Genomic DNA, 14733 nt, shown 5'->3' with positions numbered 1-14733 from the left:
CACACGGGACGATGTTTTGAAAAAGAAGAAAAAAGAAAAGAAAACGCCCCGAGGGTTTTACCTCCTCAGCGCAAGGCTGTCGATGCGTGGAGAGATAGTTTCTTGGTGACGACTTGGTCCAAGCTCTCAGGTAGCCCCCTAGCTCAAACCACTCAGTCACCGCGTCGGAAATTGGTCGGATAATGATAACCGACAATGTTTCACAGACGATAAGATAACTCCAAAGTAGGTCATCGCCATGAAGGCAGTAGAAGAAGGCTGGTTGATTCAGGGTTAAAAAAATTAACCCCACGTTGAGTTGCATCCACACCTACACAAGGTGCGTCGTCAGGTACTGAATGTCTCACTGCCACCGTGGCCAGAAGGAAAGAACGTCCAACATTTGTTAAGGGGTGTCAAGTCCTGTACTTGAGTGGCAAGGCGAACACACTATTGGTGGACTGAATCGCTGCCCATCTCCGCTTGATCGACAAGAGCCACTCTACAAACAAAAACTCTCATCATCTTTGTCCGCTCATCCCTCAGAATTTCATCATAGAGATACAGGATGCCTTGGTATTAAGTGTATCATCCTAGGGGCTTAATTAGCTGCAACGTGTAATCTTTGGGGATGATTTTTATTTCGTTTGAGAGGATTTTGTTGCCAAGTCACGGTACAGTCTCTCACGTGGATGTGCCCTCTCGTATCTTTCCCTGGCGTGCACAAGGACAATGCTCACACCTCAAAAGCACTCGCCACGATTTCCAGAACCCACTCGGTACAATGTACCTGTCAAAAACGTGTTCTTGACATGACCAGAGAGCGGTCAAACACGCTCTGTCGTCCCCTTCGTGTATTGTGTAGTCGTCTGTGTTTTGTCCAATGTGTTAACAACCGACGTTATATTTTGTCATGTTGGTAGACAACGTTATAGCTACCACTACTGAACATTTATCGACCCATTTAAAATTAAGTTAGGGACGTTCCATAAAGTTTTTAGGGCTGTACTGTAAGGGCTGAACCATAAATTACAGGAGAGGGGGATTTTTGAACGGTATGTTGCTCTGAATGATTCTTATAGGTCATTCTATCGCAGCCCAGGCGGTGAGAAGGGCGCACGCAAGGCGGGGCACGTCCGCAAATATTGTGAAACACGATCTAGCTGTTTACGGCACAATTCTGTTCGGGACACTTAGAACATAAGCACGGGCTATTGTAGGGGACTTATACACCGTACACGTGAGAAACATACGTACACCGCAGAAATATGTGATTTCGGTATGTCGAATCCTTGATAATATCAGTGACCTATTCACGTACATTGCCAAATTTCCGCAACGTTAACATTATTTTCCGCTGTTTGGTGAAGTATAGTACTTAGTAGTCAGCACTACAACACTAGGATTAAGTATTTTGTCCTTTTGTTTTCTTCACAGAAGCGTACTTTGTTATCAAATGACCCACGGCTGACTTTTCTGCGCGTTTTGTAGTGTAAGTTAGCGGAACATATTTTCGCTCTGTTCCGAGGTTTTACCGAACCACCCAAGCGTAAGACGGCCGTACTAATTTTCAACCATGTTGACATGCAAACACCTTTTGTTTATTGTCGTCTGTGATCGATTCTTTAATTGTTGAGCGATAACGTCTCAAGTTCTCACGTGAAGCAGTGTTGTTTTTCATAACAGTGTGAAAGGAAAAATATAGCCGGGCACCCGTGAGCTGGGGGTCTTTCTTTATAAAAAGGGGCTGACGTATCGTCAGATAGTTTAGCTCTCGTCCAATTTTAGTTTCTGACAGCCTTGAATTCGAACTCTGTCTAGAGTAAACATAACATACACAAGAAAGGTAACATTTGCAAAGCAAATGCATAATGTTTACCTTCACATATGGTCTACTCTTAGTCAAACACACTCATATATATGGACAGACAGGAGTCTAAAATATAAATCCCTCCTGCTACAAAATATTGCAATATGATGTAACCCAACACCAGTTACCATGGTGACAGACGTCTGGTTCAGGTCATTGACCTTTTTGGTTTGGAGAAGAAGAGGTAACGTAGCAAAAACAATATGTTTTGTTTTTCTTCGGTAAACATAAATATCTATGAAGACAAGCTATAATATCTAGCATGTTATTGAACTGAATGACGACCTTTATTGTACATTTTTGCCACACTGGGCTAAGTACAGGTCACAACAAAATATGATGTACAGATACAACATAAAACTAACTATATAATAAATTCAACTTCTCCTCGCTATGTATTACCGCATCTTCAACATCTAACAATATAAAGGATCTGTCGAACTGTCGACTACGTTGCTTTAGCCATTAAAAATTGGCATTTCCCGATGTTTCTCCAGCTTTCCATATTCGTTTGGTAGAAATTGAATCATATTAATTGAATAGAAAATTAAATCATGTTAATTGAATAGAAAATACTGAGTGATAACATGATTATGTGAGGATTAGGAAGTCGTTTCAAAGAGGATTAATTGTGGCACGGCACACAATAACTGCTGTAAATATTCACTTATTGGCGTGGGTATTTTCCATACACAGTTGCTTTTCCGTTCTATCAATTAACGTAAGGTCCACTGAACGGTCCAAATAACCTGTGACAGAACAAGAGATGACATAACAGTAGAAAAATGTTTCACAGTTGACTTAACATTTAATAGTGAACCAAAATCATGGCCGAGGGCTAGAACATGATAACAAAATAAACAGTAAAAATGATAATAAGTAATGCTAATACTACTTTGGCTCCAAAATCTCTTGAAATAACATTATAATTATTTGAAGTATTAGCCAGCCTGAAATTTGTATGCCAGAAACTCCGTGAATTTACGAATGAATGATTCCTCTGATGGTAGATCTAGGACGACATTCCAAACAATGAGCGCGCCCCCCACTGGCAAGTCATGACATTTCGCATTATTATGGTGTCAGATACGTTCGCTATCAGTGGCAGTTGCTGACCTACATATCGATTGAGATATCCACTTTTCTAACATCAGTTACGTTATCTCCTCTGAGCCCTAGGGTAAGGAAAGTGAGCCATTGAACAGTTGGTATTGTTCAATAGCGTTTGAAAGTAACGTGTTATGACAAAAGAAACTTTCTCATTGCTGATCACCAAGAATGTTGCCGAAACGCCCCTCTGCGGTTACATGCCAAACTTCAGGCAGTACAATCGGTTTATTCAGGGCCGATTTTCCTATCATGAAAAAAGTTCTTTGAACAGTTCTTGTTCTGACAAAAATGCGTGTAAGAATCTTGACCCGGGCTATGTGTAGGTACGTACGTACGTTCTTGTCAAATGCCTCCTATAATGCACACCGTTTTTTCAGCCAAGGAGCTTCAGCGAAGCAACTAGTCTCCACCAGACTTCTTTTGCGGGCTGAATAAATCGTAGAAATCGGCCTAAAAAGGACATTGATTGGCCAATTTGATGCAATGAGATTACGCTACTTGGACAAACCCACACACACAAACCCAAAACTAAGTCACCCTAAACAATACTTCCGTACCCGGAAGTAACGAAGATTCTCGCGAGAGTAGCGAACTTCAAAATGGCGGAGGAGGCGTGACGAATTTTGTTGTTTTGTCTTGTCTGGCCACGTAAACACTTTTAAGAAGTTATTAAACGTCACTGGGATATTTTGAAAGTTGTACAGGAGTTTGGCGAAGGTCCTAGCTAATCGAGAATGATATGAGCTCGCCACGAACTCGGTACACGCACAGTACTCCGACCCCGGACGAGATCAGAGACGCGCTCGGGACGATGGTGACCGAGGCCCCGCCCGCTGTCCGGCCAGCCAACGGTGCGACCTGGAGGCGGTTCCTGGTGCAGTTCCGCTATGACCTGCGCTACAAACTGGTGTTTCTAGTGACAGCGATATTCCTGGTGTGGGCAGCCTTACAACATGGGCCAAGGCAAGTGTCAATGGTGTTAGTGGCGAATTTGAACATCTTGAACTGACCTATACGTTAACGCAGTAGAATGCTACAGTGCACTTTGAGAATGTAAATAACAGGACTTGAAATACTTACTAGTATCATATTATGTGATATTAATATGTGATTACTAGCTGTCGGAATTGTATTTCAAATTGCAAAATTGCAAGTTGATTTTCTTCACCAGTTTCAAATTATATAAAAATTGGCCAAATACAATGTAGACAGATATAACACGTTACATTTGTAACATGCCAGGGGAGTTGGTACGCAATATATGTAACAGGTTATGTTGCTGCCCATCTACTTGACTGATTAATTGCTAACATTGTTCTACAGTGATGTAGTGGTTACTGATCTGACCCTATACCTACTATGTACAGACCCAGGGTCCTACATTATGTGTGGAGTTATGGAGATCTGGTGGTTCTACCAGAGGAAGATGTGATGTCTCAAGGTGCCGTGTGTCTGGACGGGACACCTCCTGGATACTACTTAAGGAGAGGTAAGAAACCGAACCGAAGGATAGTACAGTCAGGGCTACCAAACCTCCACGACTCAAGAACTCAGTACTACATATGTACAGTGCCAACTCATGAATTCCGCAAAAAGCCAACATGTGCTAGCTTGTTGTATACATCACTATGTATTGCCTCAAATTTACAATACCAGCTTTGTATTCCTGTGGTTTAGGAGCATTTTTATTTTGGCCGGAATTTTTTTTTATTCGCCCACATGCACTAGTTTGGGGGTCTTCAGAGGATGTCATCCATAAAATTATGTCGGTGTGGCCTAAAGCTTTAAGCAGGTAAATTGCACTTTGTGGTAAGTTGTAAATTTTCATTGGTCAGACAGTAGCATATTGAATAGTGACATTGCAGTAATACGTTCGTGTGCTATATAAAATCATGTATTAACTCTGTATGCAGGAACAGACAAAGGCAGTAAGAACTGGATTATCTATCTGGAAGGCGGAGGTTGGTGTTGGGACGTGGCAGACTGCTCCAGACGAAGCCTGACGGACTACGGTTCATCCAAGTACTTCAGATGGAACTTCCCCTTCGATGGAATCCTGTCCAACTCCCCTGCAGTCAACCCTAACTTCTACAACTGGAACGTGGCTATGCTTAAGTACTGTGACGGGGCTTCTTTCGCAGGTAAGAATGTCTGGATAGTTTATATGCACCCAGACCTAGACCCGGTTTACACGACGACAAAAACCTGGCGTACGATAATGGCGTACGCACGCGATCGTACGTCCGTTTCGGTTTACACGGAGCGGGACGGACAGCGCGGGACTCCCGCAGCGCTCCACACTATCGTGACCCCATTTGACCCGCCGCGAGCTTTGACATAGCGCTATTTTCAAAATGGCGGGAGAACAGGCTCTTTTTCTGTTCTTCATGCGTCAGATGTTGCTATTCTTCTTTTCGCGGATGTACTTGCGTCGCCGGGCATTGCGTAGAAGAAGGGTTGGACGTCGCAGGGAGCGGTACCATGAGATCCAACGGGCAGCAATTTTTGCAGTCATTGCAATCATTCAAGCTCAAGGCGGGATCGATCGGTCAGTGTGGGAACGTGACAGTTAGAGCTATTGCGCACTTCTGCCATGGTCAGTTGCGGCAGTCGCGAGCAAACAGGCTCAGCAAAACAACAAACAAACAAATCAAATACGATAAAAAAACAAAAGGAAAACCGAAACGGATCAGAGAAAACAGAGTAAAGATCAGTAACACGGCGTGGGTTTTCACAGGCGCGGGAAGAAGAATGGAATTTGCATATGACCCCTGACCTCCTGCAACAGGGAAGTGCTTGCGAACGTCGTTCGTACGATCAGTCGCGTTTACACGAGGCGGGGAGGCATCCTGACTCCCCGCTGGGCGATCGTACACGATCGTACGTCTGCCTTCGAGGTGGCGTACGCAAATTGCGTACGATAGGTGCGTACGATAGGTGGGGCCGGTTTACACGCTGGAAAAAATGGTCGTACGCAATTGTCGTACGATCGCGTGCGTACGCCATTATCGTACGCCAGGTTTTTGTCGTCGTGTAAACCGGGTCCTAGGTGCACCTAATATTCCTTACTAGTATATGAGTCCTTAGCTACCATAATACGCTTCATTTTCACAGTACATGTACCAAAATTTAGTGATCTGAAAAAAATGAAGTTGTTCATGGAACTATACGTTCACGGTGGTGGCAGGTGCAGAGAAAAGAAAGTTGGCGAGTTACAAGTTTATGTATAATATTCTTGTGGTAAGTAATGGTATGAATAACCCATGGCGTGATGTTGTTTCCTCTCCAGGTAACAGAACAGATGTAGCGGTACACGAGGGTAAACCCCTGTACTTCCGGGGCAGACGGATTCTACAGGCACTGCTGGACCATCTCATGTCACATGGACTGGACAAGGCACAGAGGGTCATCCTTAGTGGGGTCTCAGGTAGGCTGGACAATGCTACACTCACAGAAACACACACACACACACACACACACACACAAACATACTACTCACACACACACACACACCCTCATGCACACACAAACATAAACACACACACACATAGATATACACACATACGCACGCACACACACAAACACATACACATAAGCCAAACACAGGCTTTGTCACATGTTTCAAGGAGCAATTGTAAGTGGCCTTGATTTGGAGAATTTGGTGGAATTTGGCTGAATCAAAATTCATAGAATCAAAATGCCACCTGTATCTCACAGGCTTCCTGAACATTTCTAGAAACTGTACAACATTGTAACAGTATTAAACCAAGACTGTGTCCTCTCTCTGTCCCAGCTGGAGGGTTAGCTGTGATGCTGCATGCAGACTATGTCAAAACCAGACTGCCGGCGGGGGTGAAGTACCACGCACTACCAGACGCCGGCTTCTTCCCCGACATTAAAAACATCACGGGCCACGATCACATCCGTATCCTGTACCAACGCTCCTTCAACATGCAGAACTGTGCAGGTTGGTCATGTTTTTGTGATCTAAGGAGACAGCCCGGTTACCAAACCTAGATTAGCTGCCGAGTCTATTTCGTCCTCTCCAAAATTGCAGAGGATGAAAGAGACTTGGAAGCTAATTTAGAAATAGTTTTGAACGGTGCAGGTTGGTCATGTTGCTTGTGATCGATGGACACAGTAGCCTGGTTACCAAACCTATTTTAGCTGCCAAGTCTCTTTTGCCCTCTCGGCAATTGCAGAGTATGAAAGAGACTCAGAAGATAAAACAGTTTTATAAGGAGGCTAAATAAACAGAGATTGAGAAGTGAACAGGCCTTCAGTTCTTGCATCTTCTTTTTGTGTCATTCTAGTATCAATGATGCTAATAGCATGCAGTGGTGACCACTATGGCAGTAGTTTTTATCCAAGATTAGGATTAGGTTATTAGTTTAAATCCCAGCTTACTAGTGTGTTTGTTTAGAAGCTTCATAGTGTATTCTACTACGACAGATTATGGAGCAGAACTGGTGATTCTCGAGTATCACAAGTTCACAACAGCACAATATTCTGTGCAAACAAATTGATCAGTCCTATGTGCAGCTGATTGCGATCTTTCCAACAGTTCTGACACTTACAAATGTATGTAAACTGTAACTTACAGGTGGAGTAGACGCAGACTGTATAAAAGACAAGACGGAGGAGACCCAGTGGCAGTGCTACATGGCGCAGTACGCGTACAAGTACGTGCAGACACCCATGTTCATCACCAACTCAGGCTACGACTACTGGTCGCTGTGGTTCATCTACAACCTCCGCTGCTATCCAGAACAGTGTCCGGAAAAACGCGAAAAACTTCAGGCGTGGCACGAGAGAATTCTCTCCATCACGTACCAGATCAGGAAGTCGCAAAAAGACGGGATCTTCCTGCCGTCATGCTACATCCACTCGCTGACGTCGTTCGCGTACACGTGGACGGACTATCTCGTGTCCGGGACAAGTCTCCGTGACGCTTTCTACAAGTGGTACACGGGAAAAACCCCGTCGGTCGTGGCCAATTACTTTGATGAGCCTTATCCGAAAAATCCCACTTGTCCCTGGACAATGGACTTTTACAACAGGGTGACTCAGAGGCTGAAGGCATACGACTTTTATGTGGAATAGATGCAGATTTTTTTTCTAACACAATACTGTATGTAGCAAAGTTCGTTCATGTGGCTGACATGCATAATTGTGATACCTTCAGTGCCGGCTGCCATGCCATGATCGTGAAAGTAGTGTCTTCATCGATGCCAACATGTTGTTCAAGGGAAAAAAATACAATGTTGGTGAATGTGGTTCAACTATGGAAATTAACTTGAAAACGATATTTTACTATTCCAAGTCCAAGATGTGGTGTATATTTTTCATTGCTGACAGCAGTGACAGCTGTAAGAAACCTATGCAATATGGTGGGAGCAAATTTTTATGTTATAATTTGTGTGGTATGCATTTGTTTTGACTAGAGATGAGGAGTAAGAATGTATAATGGTGTGTATGGGATATGGACCAAAATAGACATATATTATTTTGTACTTTGGTGGTTTAATTATTGTCTTCAATAGAACTGTAAAGAGTTTATTAAGGTGCAATATTATATTTTAAATTCCTACAGAGTACTTCAAAAGTAAAATGTAAGGTTGTGTCCTGAATATAAGAAACAAGTTTGGGTGCAAAATGAGTAATCATTTGGTATATCTTCAGTTGCTTTTCATTTTGTCGGTGGTTCAACTATAATGCGTTTGTGAGTGAGTATAACGTATAAATTAATTAAGATTTGCAGATATCATTTTTTTGTATTCAGCGAGAACTTAAGTTTTGAAGCTTTGACATAATGTGCTTATGGTATTAACTGGTTTGTTCCATGAACAAAAAGGTCTGTACAAAATGTTCACCATACATGTGTATTCAAATAGTACCCAGGGAAAGTTAAGGTGGGAAAATATTACAAACAGTGTAACTTAGGGTTAAATATAGGGAATTTTTGTCATTATTGATAATATACAAGGTACAGAATTCTGATAGTTCATACTGTTTCAAAAATGTCACATTCTTTCTCAAGATTGGCATCTTTCTTTCGTAGCAAAATAAAGCACATCTTTCTTCATGGATTTGAAATGTTTATCCCTGTTTTACATTTTATACAGGAAAAGTTCCTATCTTATGTGACTACGTTTCTGAACATAAAATTTGTAAGTGGTTTATTAATTTTAAGACAAACGTTACTAGAACGGCTTGTACAAGCGGCTGAATACAGAGCCTTTTTTTTTTTTTAATTATCCATTTGTCCTTGTGTTTGTGACACCCATCTTTGTTTTCGTTTGGCTTGACAGTATAATCTGCTTCATACACCAAAAAAACTTAGTGTCACCACCTATGCCGTAAACCTGTGTTAATTCTCCTATCTGTATTATAAAAGACTGTTGAGGGATATTACAAATGGACATGGGAAAAAATTTGCAGTACAGTGGTAGTTTCAATTCATTTATTTTACAAGAAATCGAAACATATCACCTAAGGTGCTTTTCAGTGTATGCAGACCCAGCATAAATCTAATGAGTTATAGATACAAAAAAGAAAGAAAGTAAATAACACAAGATCAAATCAATTCTTGATAAAAGGAGTAGGAAACAAGAGTTCCACGATCTCATACCTTCGCCAAAAGATGTTAACCCTTGCGGGTGACGAATTCTACAATTTTAATCATTGATTTTGTAAATAAGAGCCTCATTTGCATGGATATATCAGTTGATCATATTCTCCACCCAATGACAGCCTTATCATAACAAAAAGGCTATTATAGCACTTCCTCATAAATTATGCAAATGAGGTCATGATTTGAATAAATTATGTTTATTAATGTTCACCTTCACTTAACTTCCAAATGTGGCAAGTATGAAATTCGGGGTGCAGCAGTTACAACTATATTCCATAAGAATTTGCCATTAATTATGCAAATTAGGTCCTCATTTACATAATCTATATCCTCAGATGTTTTTCTCGTTCTCAATTAGATGTCACAACTGTTTCATAGTTCTATTATCGAACAAATCAGATTTATAGAATTTCCTCATTAATTATGCAAATTAGCTCCTGATTTGCATAATTGCCATCTGATTATGTCAAGCATCACTTCAACTACCTACATACCAAAACTCACGACAATACGTCAACCGGTTCTTGAGTTATCGTCCTTCAAATTTTTTTCAACAAATGCTCCTGCAGTTCCAGAACAAGGCGCTAGGGGACCCAAACTCATGTCACTTCTTTCCTACCCCAAGAGCTATCTACCAACCAAAATTCGTGACCCTAGCATGTCCAGAACATGAGATATCAAAACCGGAAGTTCAGCTGCAGTACCTAGGAAAGCCGCTAGGGGGCCCAAAATCTAATCATTTCTAGGACTCATGAAGTCCTACCCACCTACCAAGTTTCATTCCAATCCATCCACTGCTTCTCGAGTTATCTTGCTAAACCACACACACACACACACACAAACCCACACACACACAGACAAACGCTACTGAAAACATAACCTTCTTGGCGAAGGTAATGATTCAAATTAACTTAAATTAAATTAAATGTCAAGGAATGGACAATAATCTAAAATGAATACAAAGAAAAAGTAAAGTTGTTATGCACCAAAGGAGGGCTTGCAGACACCACAACACTAAAAAAACTTTCAGATTCAACCTTTTGGATTACATGTATTTAACTTACCAGGTTAGGGAATATTGCAACAACAAACATATTACAAACACACTACCCAATGTCAGAAGATCATTTTGTATATTCTTTTCCTGTGTTTGTTCATACATGTAGTTTTCACAAAGACATAATGTTTCAAATGCTATTTCACCTAGGAATACTTTGTAACTTGTATAGATACATTTTACATACAATTTCATCTCATCTCTTTCTACACCTGTGTGTACTGTATACTGATGTCTTCCATTTAATCCTTGGTCCCTTCCAAACAGTTTGGCCTCTTAACACGTGTTATTTTCTCTGCTTAATCTAAGCATATAACAGCCAAGGTTGTGTTAAAGAGCACAAAATCCTTGTACTACTGGAAGTACTACATGTAGTATCCCCCAGTTTCATAATTTTTGGAGAAGAATTGTTAGAATGGGTCTCTTCCAAACAGTTTGGCCTCTTAACACAATGTACTTTTCTCTGCTTAATCTAAGCATATAACAGCCAAGGTTGTGTTAAAGAGCACAAAATCCTTGTACTACTGGAAGTATCCCCTAGTCCCATAATTTTTGGAGAAGAAATGTTAGAATGGGTACCTAACATGGCAATAGGTACTGTATCGCATTTTGCCTAGGTAAAGCATAATTTTCTAAAGGTAAAGCATAATTTTTCCAAGGTGTATTAGATCTGCAGTAGATAGAGATGAACATACATTAATATACATGCAATACATTAAAATATACATATGTATATTCAAATAAATGATAACATATTCTACCCCCAATTCGAAATGTTAGTACACATGTAATTGGACATTGCTGGTACATGGTGGGCAAAATTAAATATAAACCTTTCTAGAATGAATTTTTAAAACAGAGTTTCTGTTTCAAACTTTTGCACTGAAGTAAAATCATAACTCTATCACATTAAATATTATACTCTTAATAAATGTAACAAATTCCTTGAACAGTCATGATTTTACTGTATTCTTTTGGGCAGTGCTTAAAGTGTTTAAACACATTAATGCACCTAAGCAAAAACACTTGTAAACATACATCTGTTGTAACATTGACTATCTGTCTAACACAGAGCTGTGGAGCTCTTTTGAGAAGCCACCCCTTTCCCTCTATTCACCATTTTCCCATTTCCCAGGATTCATAGCACCAGGGGGGGTAAAAATTCCCAGGATTCATAGCACCAGATGGTCGGAATGATGTACTACTTGTTGTCAGATTCGATCTGTCACTTAATTTTGGAACAAAAAGGCTCCAAAACACACAGAAAAACAAGTTGTTTAACGTCAACCGTGTGTCGTATTCCAACCCCTGGCGCTATGCACCCTGGGAATTTTTACCCCCTGGTGCTATGCATCCTGGGAATGGGAAGATGGTGAATGTCTACCCCCAGTACCATCCTCTGTACAAGTCTACACAAGTGAACAGTATCCTGCACAACTGTTAACAGCAGCTGACCCTGTATCCGTCAACGATACGCCTTTGGGTTGAGAATCGCTCTCCCAGAGTCCTGGAGTCTGGATGATTTTCTCCACCAGTTCCTCGAAGGCGCACTGGACGCCTTCTCTCGTCTTGGCACTGGCCTCGATAAACAGCATCTGGTGTTTCCTGGCAAACTTCAGCCCTTCATTCCTGTCCACTTCCTTCTTGTCCTGAATAGACGGGAAAAAAATCGTGGTCAAGTATTGAGAAATTGACATCCTTTACTATAAAGATACACAATCAACCAGGATTGTCCCGGTGGCTCGATGTTCCTGCCACATCAGTCACACTCAAACTTTTACAGGCTCTCGTTCTTCCCCTGCCTGATCAGCAGGGAATGGAACAAACTTGAGCCTAGTGTGGCGGAGGCTGGATCTCTCTTCCAGTTCATAACTGGACTGGCGAGGACCCTGCTGCATTGAGCCACCCCAACACATCTTGTATATACATGTAAATATTACTAAGACACTAGATTCACTTGTCCTGTTGCAAACACAAAATCACATTTTTTTTAACTTTTAAAAATGGGTACTTGCCTTGTCTATTTTGTTTCCCACTAACATCTTGACAATGTCTTGTTTAGTGGAGAATGTTTCCAGTTCGCTCAGCCACTGTTCCAGTCTGTTGAAGGAGTTTCTACTGCTGACATCGTAAACTGGAGACAAACACAACAAATTATAACATTAGTACACAAGTTTCCCAGTACTATATATGTCATTGTGTCTACTTGAGTTAAATACTATGAAGATAGACCTATGTTATGTACTTTATTAGCAAAACTTCTAAGTGTAAGTTTAACACTAAAGAACTCAACTACGACCATTTTTGAACCATCCAGTTTTCAAACAGACAAAATGCTTAACCAGTGCTGAAGAAGTTAAGTTTAAAAAACACACCTTGTATGATGGTACAGATAAGGTACCAGTGCTGAAGAAAAGTTAATGTCCACAGAAAAGTATATATGCTTGTTACATTCATGTTGCACTAGATATACAGATTGAGAACACTAGTAAGTGGGTAAGTAGTGATGAGTGCTGACCTAGAATAACCCCCTGGGCCCCTCTGTAGTAGCTTGGTGTGAGTGTGCGGAACCTTTCTTGGCCAGCCGTGTCCTGTGCGCAAACAAAAATAGAAACATGAGAACATCACAAACATGCTCAACTCTGACAAATTCTTTCTGTATACATGTAACTTAGTAACAATAGTACATTTTTTGCATTGCAATGGAATAAAAATTAGCAATGAAAAACATATTATGATTTTGACCTAACTTTTATAAGCCAGGACTTCTACAAGATGGTCCAATATAAACAGAGGTCTGTATCTGTATCGGTATAGCCGGTATAACCGCCCTTCGGCGCAACACAACAGCTTCAGCCCAACCCCTTAAATTACATTGCAGACAACAGCCATCTGGCAATCATAATATTGTTATAGCTGATAAAAATTAAAATCTTAAGATCTTAAAAATGATACTCACCCAGATTGCTAATTTTGCCTTATTTCCATCTACTGTAAGAGTTTTCACTTTGAAGTCAACACCTGAAACAAATGAGAAAATATGACATTACTCAGTGCCATATGCTACCCCTCAACATAATGCCTCATCAAGATACAAATTTGTATGTCAAAGGGGTACTATTACTAGTGACACAATTTGCACAAATTATGCATCATGAATTGAATATTAATATGCATCATAAATTGAATACAGAATCATTTTTGTTATATGCCATGCATAATCAAACTATGTCTCACCTATTGTTGCTGCTATCTCTGGATCGAATGTGTCATCTGTAAACCTCAGCAACAAACTGAAAAAATAAAATCAGAATAATTTTATAAGATTAGATAGTACTATGAGACACAGCAGATGCTATATGCATACAGCGGTGCTTATGCCTCAAGCTCTCCATATTCCAGAGGCTTTACATTTAATTTTCAAGGGAACTGACTGCATTTTGTCTCCCTCCCCAAATCATGAGCCATAAAAAAAAGTTAGGTTTTACAGCACAAAATTACATAAGGTTTTGATAAACATTTAACTTCATCAAGAAAGAAAGGTGGTTCTTTGTTTATTTGGAGGTACTTGGCTAGTCCAAACATGTTATAGACATGTACCATAAATCATATCTGTTATAATTACGATGAAAACATAACTCCGTTGTGAACGCCAAAACTATGACGTTTCTCAAACCGGACATCAGATCAGCCCACTAAAATTTTGTTGACAACAAAAAGTCTGAAAACGATGACATTCCGACAGTTAAAAAACACCAACCTGGATTTTCCTACGCCACTTTCACCGATTATCAAAATCTTCAGCGTTGTCAAGACGTCGTCGTCCATCGTCTGAGACTTGTCCTTGCAGAAAAGGCGAGAAATTGGAGCAGAAACTGAAGCAAGACGTGTCAAAGTCTGACTCGGACCTCCCAAAATAATAATGGCGCACGAACATGACGTAATCACAGCCAACCCCAGAGCATGTCGGGAAAATATAACTTTTACAAAAATATCGCTCAAAATTTTATCTTTGGATTATGTAAAATATATGATTGAAATTATTAGATGCGGTGATTAAATAAATTTTTAACTTTAAATGAT

The 14733-nt window shown here is 40.5% G+C and overlaps 2 protein-coding genes across 2 annotated transcripts; one reads left to right on the top strand and one right to left on the bottom strand.

Annotated features, from left to right (window-relative positions):
• Window positions 1–3552: 3552 nt before the first annotated feature.
• On the top strand, window positions 3553–9041 carry LOC109478801 (pectin acetylesterase 11-like). Its single transcript, XM_019780601.1, has 6 exons — window positions 3553–3922; window positions 4327–4448; window positions 4873–5100; window positions 6249–6386; window positions 6753–6926; window positions 7563–9041. The coding sequence occupies exons 1-6, from the start codon at window positions 3699–3701 to the stop codon at window positions 8060–8062; spliced, it is 1386 nt and encodes a 461-aa protein (XP_019636160.1). The 5' UTR covers window positions 3553–3698; the 3' UTR covers window positions 8063–9041.
• Window positions 9042–11051: 2010 nt separating this feature from the next.
• On the bottom strand, window positions 11052–14592 carry LOC109478802 (ras-related protein Rab-18-B-like). Its single transcript, XM_019780602.1, has 6 exons — window positions 14411–14592; window positions 13888–13943; window positions 13610–13671; window positions 13169–13241; window positions 12666–12784; window positions 11052–12299 (listed from the first exon to the last, which is right to left on the bottom strand). Exons 1-6 carry the CDS (start codon window positions 14476–14478, stop codon window positions 12060–12062), a joined length of 618 nt encoding a protein of 205 aa, XP_019636161.1. The 5' UTR covers window positions 14479–14592; the 3' UTR covers window positions 11052–12059.
• Between the last annotated feature and the right edge of the window lie 141 nt (window positions 14593–14733).

This window comes from Branchiostoma belcheri, unplaced genomic scaffold (assembly GCF_001625305.1).
Source record: "Branchiostoma belcheri isolate BF01 breed outbred unplaced genomic scaffold, Haploidv18h27 scaffold45, whole genome shotgun sequence".
Lineage (NCBI taxonomy): Eukaryota > Metazoa > Chordata > Leptocardii > Amphioxiformes > Branchiostomatidae > Branchiostoma > Branchiostoma belcheri.
The sequence above is the reverse complement of the archived record's forward strand: the minus strand, read 5'-3'. Positions and strand labels throughout refer to the sequence as shown.